Raw genomic sequence first — 15,968 nt, 5'->3', positions numbered from 1 at the left:
AGATCCTTAAATTCATCTTTGACCCTCAATGCTGTGTTGTGGTTCAAGTGCAGATCTGGCAAAATTATTACATCATCCATCAAGTCAGATAATCCATAAACATCACAACACGGAATAATAAATCAAGCAAAGGCAAAAATGGAGTTGTAAATACCAAACACGTACGGTTTGATAAGAAATAAACTTTCTGGCAGGGTCGAAGAAAATAAACCGTGCCAATGTTTGTTGTATTTTACTGCATCAGAGAAACTTAACAAAACCTTGCACATAAAAGGAAAAACATTAGGCTCAACTAAACCAGGCACTATAAACCAAAAGTGAGTATAAATAAATGTAAATTTGGTTTATTCGATCCTGAACACAAACTACCCGTGACAGCAGCTTCAGCCCTGGGGAGGTTTTGTTGAAAAAGCTTTGCTGGAACAGCTGGCGTGGGATGCGAAGCACAGGAATGCTTCGGTGCAGTGGACTCGTTAGCAATGCAACAGGGTTACATGTCGCAGACAGACGATAATGTACAAATCACAAAACAAACAAGAAGGGCACTCGGCAGAGCGCATACCAACACCACACAATGCCTAATCCACGAGAACATATCTGGCCCAATACATTTTGGAGATATCGTGCTATATATCGTTTTTTGACCCGATCTCTCTATGGTGAAGAATCACTTAAAAATTTTAGTAGTCGGATCCGGATCGTCACCAAAATCTAATCGGTTCGTCCTTGTCACACACCCATCCTGTCTACCAAATTTTATCAGAATCAATCCACAACTTTTGGAAATATCCTGCACACAAACAAATTCAAACAAACAGACAATCAAAAAAACAAACAAACAAATAGACAGGGGTGAAAACATAACCTCCTTTACCTTCAGTGGCAGAGGTAATAAAATACATAAATGCAAAGTAATCACATGCACAAGTGCGTGACTTACATAAACACAACATTACACACAATGTTAACCTACGTTGGTTCAGGATCGCACTCATGGCATAGGTGACGAATGAGGGAGCATCAAAGAGTATTGAACCAAGCAGCATGGGGAACCCAGACATTCCACCTCACATCACAAGGTTTGTCACTGATGTGAAAGCTGTGGCATTATTTTCTCTATAAATTGCAATTACAGACAGTTCCAAAACAGCAGTTCAAAGCCATGAGAGCTACAGTGGCCACATTATCAGCAGTAGTTGTGGTTACATCAATCAACATGATCTACAGTGAACATGTCAGCTTCTGCTCCTGCAACCACGATGTCAGCTTCAGATATGCATGCTACATCATCAGCTTCAGTTATCCGAGCACCTCATCAACTGAACAGCTATTCCAATAAATCATCAGTTGACCAGTTATCCGAGCACATCAGCTGAACAGCTATCCCAGCACTTCTTCAGCTCTGCTTCCAAATCATTAGCTTCAGCTATGCATACATCATTATCAGCTTCAGCAATGGCAACAACATGATCAAAATAATTCAACAAAAGAGACGTTTTTATCCTTGACCTCAGTCTGCTAGCGAACAGCCAAGCTCCAACTGAAAGCCCAATTTGAACTACAATGGTCTAGTGTGACCAACAGCTTACCTGTAGCTGACGGTACAGCCGGAGGCGGCTCTTGAAACGAGAGGGGAAAACAAAATCGCAGCCACGAGCCAAGGATGCCAACTCCCCACGTAGGTCTGGATCCTGCCGCAAGGTCGCTGTCTTCTCCTTTACAATCATGGTCCTGCAGTGCTCACTGCGTCCCCCCGTCACAAAAAACCAAGCTTTTGCAGGATCAACCACCAGACACGTGCTCTCCGACAAGCTACCGTAAACAGGAAGCGTGCACTTGCCTTCCGTTAATATTTAGAATGCAGACAGCACTGTTGAGAGGACAGCTTCTCTCCCTTCTCAGAACTGCCCTTCTTGTCTTTCTTCTCTCAATGCACTTTTGTTGCTGTTCTTGTACCGTCCTGATGATGTATGACTTTCACTCAAAAAACTTGAGAAAAATTGCTCAAAGTGACAGGAGTATTAAAAAAAAAAAATGTTTTTTTAAATGAGAGAAAGCTTTGTTACCACCAATGCAGAAATACAAAGCAGTCAATTCAACCCCTTCTCTTCCATATTTTAGGACCAGTCAATGAAGCACCGTGTTAGCAAGATGTTACAATAGAACGCAACTCGGGCAATTAAAATGTTTCGAAGCAGCTGCTGTTTTCAACTGATTGCTTATTGCTTATTCCTAGGTGTATTAGAATGACACCGAAAAAATATGGAAGCACTTTGCCTTATTGCGTTTTGAAATCCATGAACAAGCAGCTCGTTGTGCCGGAATAATGGCCTCAAAATACACGAGCAGTTTCCAGGGTCTTTTGGTCATCCGTTCCCGACAAAACGTCACAGCGAAGACGTGAATGAATCTCAGCAAAATGGGATATGGAGTTCAGAGAAATCTTCCAACTTTATGGAAGAACCACGAAAGAGCAGAAGAGAATATCAAGACAGATTCATGATGGGTGGAGAAGAAGAAAGGAAGATTTACCTGCCCAACAGTGGAACAGAATTAAACATCCGCGACTGAAAGACAGCCAGGGAGACTGAACGAGAGTTGATCAACTGGCAGATGCAAAACGAGCACTTGCGTTTTAAACTGTTGAGAAGAGTCGTCAGCAGCAAGAGTGGACAGGTGTTTGGGCTAGAGAACCCCTGACATGCTATCAGAGAATCCAAGTCAAAGGAAAATTTAACGACACGTTTCCAGGCAGAGTATAAAACAAGGAAAGAAAATATTTTTATAGAAATAAATAAAAAAATAACAAACAAACAGCTGCAGATGCTGGTGATCTAAGCAAAGGCCTGTCTGCAAGTTTGAAGGGCGAATTGCGAGACAGGGAGGCGAGGCGAGCTGGGAGGCGCGTGTGGTGGTCTGAACTGCAGGCAGGAATAGCAGCAGCTCCGTGGCAGCTTTGTGTTGACCAGCTGCCATATGGGGCGGGAGTTGAGGGGCGTGAAGCAGGTTTGCCTGGGATATACCAAGTACATCATAGGGGAAAGTATTTAAAAAAAAAGTTTTTGCTCATTTGTTTTAATTTTGAGCACAACTGACAACTTTCTCCAAAGTTAATAAAGCAGTTATTATTCTATCAATAGTAATCATACTAGTCGACATTTACAAAATAAATAAGTAAATAAATAAATAAATAAAAAGAGGCAACCAAGCACAGGTGACATGACACTTAAGAATGGTAGACAAATACACATTCAAGATACGCAGGGTGTGGAAACAACACCCGGGAGTAACAATTCCAATATGGAACCAAATGTGTAGGTTGTAGAAGTAAACCACTTAATACGAGTAATTACAACTTTAATTAAAATAAAAATTCAGTTAAAAAAAATGTGTACCCTCAGCATTCACAAACAGCTGTGCGTTTCACAAATTCACAAACAAACAAACACAAAACAAACATTCACAAACATTAAAAAAACACAGCATTCTAAGAAAACCCAAAGTTAATAAAATAAAATAAAATCGTGTGTATATATTTATATATATAGTGAAAAAAGTAAATGTTTTACAAAACCAATTACAAAATGAAAGGCACAATGGCAGTTTATAATGGTAGGCAGGTTCCCAGTAGCTTGGTCTCCATCTGCTTGAGTGTGACACTTTTACCCTGGCCGACCCGGATCGTGCAGAATGTGTTGCGTCGTATAAATAAACGGTGAGGGCACACAGGCACTCGCAAACGCACTGTGGTATTTTGGAGCCTGTGGATGTCCCCAGCGGAGGAGACCGAGAGTAGGTGAGCGGGGTGGAAAATGGCAACCAAAAGCGATGGATTGGTTTTGGTCTTTAGCCCTTGCACTCCAATGCTTGGGTTGGTCAAAGGAAGTCCCACTGAACATGTACAAATCAGGTAATCAGGAGTCGCTCTCCTCCAAAGGGCTGACGGGTGATGTGGCATTGTTAAATATAAGGACAAACAACAAAACTTGGCCCATAATTCCTGTGCCACATCCACACCTCACAATCCTGATCAATAAATTTAATTACAATCTGCACTGCAAGCTCTCAGCTATCAAGTTACTTATCAACCATTACCTTAATATTTCTCAACATCCGTATCCCTCAAAAAATACCATGGGGGTATTTAACGATTACTACCTATTGGCTTTATACTTTCATCCGTAGGATGACATACTCCAAGATGCAGCTTTATGTGGGGATAAACGCAACAGGGCAACAAATAAATGACACGATTGTCCAGAGGAGAGCACGATGCCAGCTGAGCTATCCTACTGTTGTTCAGGCCGATAACACTCGGTTGGCCTTCGATGGAGACCTCCCATCCAAGTACTAACTGGGCTCAACACTGCTTTCTTCCAAGGTCTGATGGGATTCAAATCCCACATCAATGTCCACATCTCAGGATAATGACATTGCCACAAATAAGTGTGTGCAAACAATCTTCTGGTCATTTAAAAATAATAATAATAATAACTAAGGAGCTAGTGAGTTTTGTCCAAATGTGTCTTTGTGCAGCGAACCAGAAGGGAATGCCAATCAAAAGAATCAATGTGGGAGGCAGGTGCCTTTTTGTCGGCGAAGGGCATTGCTGGAATGAGAAAGCCAATCGGCAGTTGTACATTCCAGGCCTGACATTATGACCACAGCACTAAACAAGGAAATGATAAACACTCTGCTGAAAGGGTCTCATCGCAAAGGATCAACGCTTATCACAAAAAAATTGATGCCGGAACCTGAAAGAAAAGGACCAGGTTCTCTTGTATGCCCTCTAAGTGAGTACAGATAGTACAGAGCCAGCTTACTACTCCCTCCAAATGAAGGCTATCCTAAAAACGTGAACCGATCTTGGTAACCGTTCCATACAGAGAGCAGACACCATAACAAACAGGCTAATCATCAGGGCAACCATTTCCAAATGTAAGGGGAGGTTTGCCGCCGCTTCGAGCACACAGCGCCTGATATCATGGCAAGAAAATTGTGAACAACTGTTCAATTAAAAATAAATAAATAAAATGGAGGTTTTCGTAAATGAAGATTCACCCAAATTAATTACATCAATCAATAGTTTGAGCAGAGCAAAACAAAATTGATTGACACCGCAAAAACATATTTTGGGGATTTCTTCAAAGCTTTGAAATCAATCGTATCACAGCCAAACAGACTTCTTATCTTATGATACAGAAATGAACCCAACTTGAAAAGTAACTGCTAAAAACACACGCACGCACGCACGCACGCACGCACGCACGCACGCACGCACGCACGCACGCACGCACACACACACACACACACACACACACACACACACACCAGCATGACTAGACATTGATATTTGGCTTCACAATAAAGGTCTTCACTTCATGACGAGTAGATATTTGGCTCAATCAAAGGCAATGGTGGTGTACATGTTTCTTCACTCATTCAACGTTGATGCAACCTCTCCAAGTAGCCAATGACACCGGAACGCCGCTGGTAAAACACCTTGCCAGTTGTTCCATGAGTAACCCCGATTTGGTCCAGCATCGTTGGCTACCTGGATTTTTGGTTACGGTTAGATAAATGAAGGCCGACCTCGATGACCAATCAAAGAAAGCATTTCTAAAACACCTCAATTGATGATGCAATGCACCAAATCGTGGATGTTTATTGGTCACCACAGAGCTGAGCTAGATCAAAATGATGCAAATGTGCAACAGACATGCATGCTAAATGGATAGGCACACTCGATGTATCAAATCTGGCCTTGAGAGACCAATTTTGTGACAACATCACATCAGTGAGGCTGGCGAAGAATTATCAAAAATCATGAAGATGCATTCAGTAGGCACAGCTGTTAGCAATGTGGGACAACAGAAGAGAACCTGGGACAGCACAGGTCCATGCGCATGCCCCCCAGCGTGCTCCTCTGCACATGTGTTCCCCAGCGAGGTCAGCACACTTTCCCCACTGGCATGCATGTCCGCACACGTTCCCCACCCCCAAGCAGGCATGCCCACACGCATGCCCCCAGCGTGCTACTCTGCACGTGTGCTCCCCAGCGAGGTCAGCACACTTTCCCCACTGGCATGCATGTCCGCACACGTGCCCCACCCCCAAGCAGGCATGCCCACACGCATGCCCCCCAGCGTGCTACTCTGCACGTGTGCTCCCCAGCGAGGTCAGCACACATTCCCCACTGGCACGCATGTCCGCACACGTGCCCCCCCCCCCAAGCACGCACGTCCATGTACATGCCTCCCAGTGCACAGGTCCATGAGAGTCCCCCCCCCCCGGAGAGCAGGTCCATGAGAGTTCCCCCCAGCATGCAAGCCCGTACACATTTCCGTTGGCATGCAGGTCCGGACACATACACCCCTGGTGTGCAGGTGCACGTGCGTACCCCCCAGCATGCTACTCTGCACGAGTGTCCCCGGGCGAGGTCAGCACACATTCCCCACTGGCGCACATGATGGCACGCTTGTCCGCACACATGCCCACCCAGCGCACAGGTCCGTGAGAGTTCCCCCCGGAGCGCAGGTCCATGCACGTTCCCCCAAGCATGCAAGTCCGCACGCATTTCCGCCGGCATGCAAGTCCGGGCGCATGCCCCCTAGGGCATGCAGTTTTACATGCATGCCTCCCCCCCCCCACGCATAGCTTCACGCCCATGCCCCCTAGCATGCTAATCCGCACGTGTGTCCCCGGGTGAGGTCAGAACACATTCCCCAATGAGCGCATGTCCACGCGCATTGTTCCCAGCGAGCATGTCCACACACATGCCTCCCAGCACAATGTGCTTCCCATTGCACAGGTCCGTGAGAGTTCCCCCCCGGAGCGCAGGTCCATGCAAGTTCCCCCAGCATGCAAATCCGCGCCCATTTCCGCCGGTGTGCACGTCTGTGCGCATGCACCCCCTGGCGTGCATATCAGCACGCATTCCTTCTGGGACACAGGTCCACGCGGGTTCCTCAACCCCGTGTCCCCCCCCCCCCACACTACCAGCAATATTACTTTCATTGTGTAAAATGAGCGAAGGTACCAATTTGAACCGAGGATCAGTACTTTTGTGTAAAATTAACCAAGGTACCAATTTTAACCAATGATCAGAACTTCCATTGTGTAAAATGAACTAAGGTACCAATTTTAACCAAGGATCGGTACTTTCATGTAAAATGAACCAATGTAACAATTTTAACCAAGGATCGGTATTTTCATTGTGTAAAATGAAAGTACCAATTTCAAACAAGGATCGGAACGTTTGTGTAAAATGAACCAAGGTACCAATATGAACCAAGGATCAGTACTTTCATTGTGTAAAATGAACCTAGGTACCAATTTTAACCAAGGATCAGTGCTTTCATTGTGTAAAATGAACAAAGGTACCAATTTTAACCAAGGCTCAGATCTTTCCTTGTGTAAAATGAACTAAGGTACCAATTTCAAACAAGGATCAGAACTTTTGTGTGATATGAACCAAGGTACCAATATGAACCAAGGATCAGAACTTTCATTGTAGAAAATGAACTAAGTTACCAATTTTAACCAAGGATCAGAACTTTCATTGTGGAAAATGAACTGAGGTACCAATTTTAACCAAGGATCGGTACTTTCATGTAAAATGAACCAATGTAACAATTTTAACCAAGGATCGGTATGTTCATTGTGCAAAATGAACAAAGGTACCAATTTGAACCAAGCATCAGAACTTTCATTGTGTAAAATGAACCAAGGTACTAATTATAACCAAGGATCGGTACTTTCATTGTGCAAAATGAACTAAGGTACCAATTTGAACCAAGCATCAGAACTTTAATTGTGTAAAATGAACCAAGGTACCAATTATAACCAAGGATCGGTACTTTCATTGTGCAAAAGGAAATAAGGTACCAATTTGAACCAAGCATCAGAACTTTAATTGTGTAAAATGAACCAAGGTACCAATTTTAACCAAGAATCGGTAATTTCATTGTGTAAAATGAACCATGGTACCAATTTGAATCAAGCATCAGAACTTTCTTTGTGTAAAAAGAACGAAGGTACCAATTTTAACCAAGGATCGGTAATTTCATTGTGTAAAATGAGCCAAGGTACCAATTTGAATCAAGTATCAGAACTTTCATTGTGTAAAATGAACGAAGGTACCAATCAATATGAACCAAAGACATGCTGCGATATCTTTGCTGTTAAGAAATATGACTTTTTAAAATATATTTTGAGCTCTTTCAGCCAGCGCAACAAACAATAAAAGGCTTCCTTGGTTTTTTTTTCCTATTGTGGTATTTTTACCATGGGTTTCCAGACAGTACGACAATAAAGCAGCAGCAGGGGGGAAATACATACTGTTCAGGTAATTTCCAAGCTGGAGCTCACTTATTCGGGAATCAGTTATCGGATGAACTAAGTTATCGGAAGGAAAGCGGTGCAACAGCAGTACTTTGGAATGAGTGCATAAATATCGGTTTTGCCGCACAATAAACTCAGATCAAGAAAAAGTGTATAAACAAAAGTGGCCAGCAGGTGGCCTCAAGGGATTAGCCAGAAAGAGCGATGTGAAAAACACTTGTGAGAAGGAAGGGAAAGGGCTTGAGCATCATTATATATATATATATATATATATATATATATATATATATATATATATATATATATATATATATATATATATATATATATATATATATATTCTAAATGCAAGTCACGAAGACAAAATCGCTATTGAAAAGTGTTTCCACTGCACATCCCTCTACTGCTCATCGTCCTAGTCGATTTTCCTTGAATACCAATTCAAACACCAATTCATCAAAAAAAGAAATCCTGCAAACTAACTAACATTAAGAGAAACCATCTTGGCTGACTAATTTAACCAAAATAAGAGCAAAAAATAGAAATGTATTCACCCTTCATTGCTTATTTTTAAACTTAGTTTTACTTATCTCGCAATTTATTGTATCCATGAACAATTTAGTTTTACTTAGCAATTTATTGTTCGTGATTCAGGGGCACCAGGTTGAAATCCTATACCATATGCGTTGATCCGCGATTTACTAATGTCCTTGAAATTAATGTAAAAAGTACACTGATGTCTACATCTAAAGTCTATGCCCTGCGTGTGATTTCTGTAAAGCTCCTCCATGAACCTGAGATCACTGGAAACAAAATAAGATATTTAAAATTAATCTCAAAGACTTTTCTCCTTCATGAGATTTTACTCAAACTTTGAGACTAAATCCATCTTTATAGGGATAAAACAACAATGTGGAGAGGGAAAAACAAATTATTGAAGTATTATTCAAAAATTCACAATGTGCACGTGAAATATGATACCCGAAAGAAAAAAAAAACACATACAAAACATGAACACATTTGACAGAAAAGAGAGTAGTTCAATAAACAAGAGCATGGATTGGCATTCAAATACCTTAATGACTTTTGGAGACTGACATATCACCATGAGTTGTGTCCCTGGAGCCACAGACTCGGCTGAAGTATTGTCGGTCACATTGGCACCAATTCCCACCGATGATGACGTCTGACATATGGCCATATGGTCTTGGGTTTGCAAGCCATTCGTTTGACAGCCATGGTCCACAATGTCTGTCTGGAAATTCTCCAGACTCTGCAGTATGCGCTGCCAAAGACTCTCATCATCTTCAACATCCCTTGGTACATCTTGGGTAATGCTGAGAGGCTGGCGAGCACATCGAGCAAGAGCAGTGGAGTTGGTGATGGTGGAAGTGATGGTGGTAGAGGCATCAAACTTATTCACTGCTTCATTCCGCAATTCAGTGGAAAAGTTCTCTAGGTCCTGGATGAGGTGTTCCAAATCGACATAAGAATCATCCAATTTCTTGTGCCGGCTCAAAGATTGATGAGTAATTGTTGCACTATTTTCTGGTGTTGCATCAGCTGCAAAGCAAACCCCATTTTGAGTCTCAGACCTGAACCTATCAGCACTTTCTTCTAGACTAAGTTCTTCAATAACCTTTTCAAGCATTTTTCCTTGTGCCTCAATCACTGATGTTTTGTCTGCACTGGGTGGCAAGACCTCAACCCCATTTTCCCAAAAGGTTATATGATCTGTCACTTCTTCTTGTTTACATCCCCTGGTACCTTCTCTGAAGAAGCTTGAATCCTCCTCAATCTTCAAATGCAAAATGTCATTGCTGCTACTCATGATCCCCTCAGAGACAGTCAACTTGTCTCCTGTGATTTGCATTGGGCTTATCGGAGACGTGCTACTCTCTGATGGAGAAGCAATTCTGGACACCACATCTTCATATCGTGGTGGATGCTCGGCATCATAGGCCGGGGGTAGATTTGAGACACTTGCAGACTCATACATGCTCTCAAGGAGGTTTGCCAAAGCTTCAGGTTTATTTGAATGGGATCCATCATCTCCAAAATCAGTTGGAAGCTGCCTCAGACAACCAGCAAGGTGACTTACAAGGTCACGACACTGAATGTCTGCGAAAGAATCTGACTTATCACCTTGCGTTTCACTCCCTGCTGCCAATGCCTTACGCTGCATACAGCGATGGATTATTTCAGTGCAACATTTAAGATCCTCAGAACACTTGAGAAGTATGCGAAGGCAGGCTTCAATTCCCTCCCGACGATAAGCCCGCTTTACCAATGTCTCAACAGCTGATGGCGAGAAAAGCTCGCTTAACGTGCGCTCTAACTCTTTGTCCCAGCTACGCTTGCATGTTGGCGATGTGTCTGTTATCAGCTCAACCTCTTCAGGGTGATCATTTGGTGAGCTATCATTTAACTCATTACTTTTTGGCCTCAGTGGCGATTGTACATCTCCAAGCTCAAGCAGCTGCGTATCACACTTACTACTTGTGTCCGGCCGCACTTTTCGCCCTTTCCTGAACTGAACAGGGCTCCCCGAAACCGCAGTTGTTCCAAGAGGGGCAACTACCCACTCTGGAACTACCTCCTTGATTTTTCCACTGGCTAAGCTAATGGCATCACCTGTGATCACTTTTGCTAGGTGCCCTGACATATGCTGTTTCCGAGGAAGTGGTGGTGCGATGGAATGGCCAGCTTCAGGTGAACAAGAACCAAATGGGGCCAATGGCTGGGCATGGCCACAGATAAATGGGTCAATCTTGCGCAGCTTTTGCGAGGTGATCAAACGATGTCTCGATCGGCACTTAATGCCAAGAGGCAAGTGGGAAGAGCAACATGGCTCCAAGCAGTGGTGCACTGATGAAAGGATGCTGTGATCAACAATTACACTGCAAAAGTGGCGCACTGTCGTTGCCACCCTTGCATAAGTGGCTGGTGCAGGAGAAGCCATCCGAGCCTCTTCCATGGCAAATAATGAAACAATCCCTTCGGGTGTCTACCACAAAATTTCATGAGAACAAATCACCTTGAGCACGCCATCCATTGGGTGCTGGGCCATGACAGCGCTTTGCAAGCTGAAGTGCGGCCACACCTGGCCAAAAGAGATAGGTGTTAACATTGTGAGAAGGCAACAGCATATCGATGGTATGCATCATTTTAACTCACTGCTCCTTGCCACTTTATCGCTCCCTTCAAATGGTTCCTGACAGTTTGTAAATTACCCTAGATATTTGGTCTCGGATCCTACAAATTTCTCTTGCTTTTCAGAGTAATCCCTCAAGTAGGAAAAAACTAAAATTCAGTGCTAAAACACACACACACACACACACACACACACACACACACACACACACACACACACACACACACACACACACACACACACACACACACACACACACAAAATATCAGGAATATCTTTTTTTTAAAGAAAGAAAAAATAAGTTGAACAGACTGGGCATACACAAAGAAGGCTCATTTGAGTGGCTAAGAAGAGGTCAGCTCAAATGGGATGGGGAATGAATGATAATAAAATGTCGAATCATAATGGTTTTAAGAAAATAGTGGAACTGAGTCGATCGGACAAGTGTAGGTTTTGCAAGGAAGAAACCGAAATCATGAGCCACCTCTTATCGGGATGTAAAAAGCCATGACAGAACAGCTGCACACTGAGGCACACTGGCACATCCACAAAAATTTAAATAACGCAATTTCAGAAAATGAATGGAAATATGAACCAGAAGTAACACTCACATACGACCTGATGATGCCATTGAGTGTGATCATAGAAAACAAAGCATAGTGACCGGATATAGCACTCAGGTACAAAAAAATAAATAAATAAAAAACATGGCATTGATTGAGGTTTCAGTACCTGGCGATTTTGACCTAAACAACATGGAAATCACGAAAATTACAAAATACCAGGATCACAAAAAGAGAAGTCAAAAATATCTTGGAAGCTGAAGAATGCCAAAATTGTACCGGTGATGATTTGAGCAATGGGAATGATAAAGAAGAACCTCACGGAGATCTTAAAAACCATCCCTGGAAATATTACTACAAATAAACTCCATTTGGAAAGCTACTAAAGTTCAGTGATGACCCTGAAAACAACAAAAACCTCACAGCTTGGTCCATGGATCATGATCCCTTATCAAAATGGAGGTGGATACTTTCGAGACAAGGAAGGAATCCATTCCACACCCTCATATGGAGATAACGAGACACACTCTCTCACCATCTTTGTGTACGTGTGTATATAATGCACACACACACACACTCACACTCACACTCACACTCACACTCACACTCACACACACACACACACACACGCACACACACACACACAGACACACAGACACACACACAGACACAGACACAGACACAGACACAGACACACACACACACACACACACACACACACACACACACACACACACACACACACACACACACACACACACACACACTGTGTTACAGTTGTGGAGGTAGATGGAGGAAGTTCATCGCAAAGATAGAATTGTATAGAGTTACTTGGTCTGCAGACGTGTCGAAGATATTTCAATGTAAATGAAGTAGGGAAACTGTGAGGTTAAGTATTACTTGATACCACATGGGGGGTGGTGCTGTGTTTATTAGATATGGATTAAGACCAATATCCCCCAGTATGTGACCTTCTCCTATGTTTTTGTATTTACAAGCCAGCAATGAAAGACTTACATTTTTATAACAACAAGAACCATAATAAGCCAAAACATGCCAAGCAGGCAGAAGCACCACCTTCCCGGTTTTCGTGCCAACAAGCAACACCCGAGGGTTGATGGTTGTTGGGCGTGACGTGAGAGAGCGGGTGGAAGAAGGATGAGGTTCGAAAACCAGACAATAGTTGTGAGAGGAACGTGGCTGGGACAGAGGATCTTGCTTTGCTTTCCTCTCAGCGCGAGGAGGTGGCTGCAGAATTCTCCTGTCGTGCTGTGGATTTGCCCGTGTGCTGGGCAGGACGCTGGTCATTGGCTGTTCGGTTGAACAGTGAAGTGTGTGCGTTTCAGAAGCAAAGAGGAAGAGCAATTGGTTTTGTTGGGTTGATTTGGGTGTGAAGGATGCGATCAAGAGGCAACGGTGCTCGGAGATGGCGTGTAAGATCAGAGCATTAAGGCTGGCTTTCCTTCGACGCATGAAGATGGCACAACTCTCGTATTTGTGCTGAGGCAAATTGGCTTGCATGATGGAGCAAGATCCTGGCCATTGACTCTTGGTTGGGTCGTATGGGAAGGACTTCGAAGCCTCGTGTATATCACTGAAGGGGGCGGCGCCATTCGGCAGAGAGCAGCAGAGTCGGCAAGCACGATCGACAAAGAGGCTGTACGGCTGTTTCTGAGCCCTTGTGTTGAATACCGACTCACAGATTACCTCACGTAAGTTTCCCCCGCAGAGAGCTGCTTGACACCATTTTGTGGGTTTGCCATTTTATGACTACGCGGTTCGAAGCCAAGCTCTAGAAAAGGATCATCTCTGGATGAAGCTAGATATATATATATATATATATATATATATATATATATATATATATATATATATATATATATATATATATATATATATATATATATTATATTTATTCTTGTGCCAGATTCTATATATCTAGATTATACATCTTTTATTTATTCTTGTGCCAGAATAAAAGGGATGATTTTCTTATATTTTATCTTTCCCCTCATCTGTATTTGAGTCTTTGTAGAGGCGTCTCAACTTCAGGCTTTGATTTACCTCACATTTTATTAAATCACGCTTTGATTTATCTCCATTATAAATATTTGATTTATGTTCATAAACTTTTATTAATTAAATTTGCTTGTGTTGTCCATTCGTCATGGGTTCGAGACTAAACCCATGTGTCTCCATCCTGGTGAACGCCTCAGGTACCTCCTGTCCCACGCGTGTATTAATCTCCAAGGATCTCGGCTGTTTGCCTCCAAGGGAAATCATTTGGCTATCCGTCTACATCGGTCTTAACCAGATGGACATGACAATATATATATATATATATATATATATATATATATATATATATATATATATATATATATATATATATATATATATATATATATATATATATATATATATATATATATATATATATATATATATAGCCTGGTGTTGGCGCAGTGGCTCGGGCAGCGGCTTGGGATCCAAAAGGTCCTGAGTTCAAGCCCCGTTGGGCCACTGAATTAATACACCAGAGGGTTGACTCAGCCTGTCATCCTTCCGAGGTCGGCAAAATGAGTACCAGTGTACTGGGCTGGTGTATACCCCGGTTAAAAAAATAGGTGTACCATATCCCTGTGTCGTAAGAGGCGACCAGGGTTGCGTCAGGAAGGGCATCCGGTGTAAAACATGTGCCAAATCACTATGCGGATCATACGGATGATCCGCTGTGGCGACCCCTAACGGGAGCAGCCGAAAGAAGAAGAAGATATATATGCATATGTATATATATATATATATATATATATATATATATATATATATATATGTATGTGTATATGTATATATGTATATATATATATATATATATATATATATATATATATATATATATATATATATATATATATATATATATATATATATATATATATATATGCATATGTATATATATATATATATATATATATACACACACATACACAAACACACACACACACACACACACACACACACACACACACACACACACGGTGAGTCAGAAGTAGCGCTCGATTTCTGTCAGTTGATTGTTTGTTTGCCATTTGTATTACAGTGTACAAGAAGGTAGAAATAAATGAATGACATGTTTATCTTCCCATTTATTCAAGAAACAATTATTGCGGAACTGTACCAAGCTGTTTTACTTGCAATTTTCAAAGTGCCCTCACTCGTGATCGATGCACAATTGCAGCCGAGCAGGCACAGAGTGGCACATATGCCTGCAGAGTTCGATATCAAATTCCTCAAACTTTGCAGTGATTTGAGCGTTCAATACCTGAATGGTACAAGGCTTTTCACGATAAACAAGGTCTTTCATGAGCCCCCAAATGAAGAAATCTGGAGGAGTAAGGTCTGGGGAGCATGCTGGCCACTCGATCAGACCGCGGCAGCCTATCCACTTTCTGGGAAAGTTTTCATCAAGCCACTGATGAACACAACGTCCATAATGAGGCGGAGCTTCATCATGCTGGAAATAACAGTCCTGATCTTGTACCCTGGGTCAAAAGAAGGTTTGCAGCATATCCAGGTAAATTTCCGCAGTGACAGATCCCTCAAAGAAAAAGGGTCGATTTATCCCTAATGGAGATATGGCTGCCCAAACTGTCACTCCAGGTAAATTTACCTCCTTCTCAACTGTCACTCTTCGGTTATTCGCAGCCCAGTAGACACAATTGTGTCTGTTGATTGTGCCATTAAGCTGAATTTGGTGCAAATTCAGTAACTTTCCAAACTCGCAGCAATAACCTGCAAAACAAAATCAAAAAAATTAATAAATTACGAAAATTAATAATCTGCAAGACAATTATTAACAACATGAATTCCCAGAAAGAATCTGACAGCCGAAAAAACAGAAATTGGTT

General features: G+C 42.3%; 1 protein-coding gene across 6 annotated transcripts in view; it reads right to left on the bottom strand.

Moving 5' to 3' along the window:
• The window catches only part of PPP2R3A (protein phosphatase 2 regulatory subunit B''alpha), a 347,806-nt gene that overhangs the window by 91,705 nt on the left and 240,133 nt on the right, over nt 1-15,968 (bottom strand). For 3 of the 6 annotated variants that reach the window (XM_085882794.1, XM_085882795.1, XM_085882792.1), the window contains exon 2: nt 9,419-11,446. The exons of 2 other annotated variants lie outside the window; for them this stretch is intronic. In XM_085882794.1, coding sequence (XP_085738920.1) covers nt 9,419-11,320 — 1,902 coding nt within the window. In that variant the 5' untranslated portion in view covers nt 11,321-11,446. Of the gene's footprint in view, nt 1-9,418; nt 11,447-15,730; nt 15,853-15,968 lie in introns of all 6 variants that reach the window. One more of the 6 variants, XM_085882793.1, reaches the window with a different exon arrangement.

Source organism: Eptatretus burgeri, chromosome 5 (assembly GCF_056783735.1).
Source record: "Eptatretus burgeri isolate ZD-2024b chromosome 5, Ebu_testis_v1, whole genome shotgun sequence".
Taxonomy (NCBI): domain Eukaryota; kingdom Metazoa; phylum Chordata; class Myxini; order Myxiniformes; family Myxinidae; genus Eptatretus; species Eptatretus burgeri.
The sequence above is the reverse complement of the archived record's forward strand: the minus strand, read 5'-3'. Positions and strand labels throughout refer to the sequence as shown.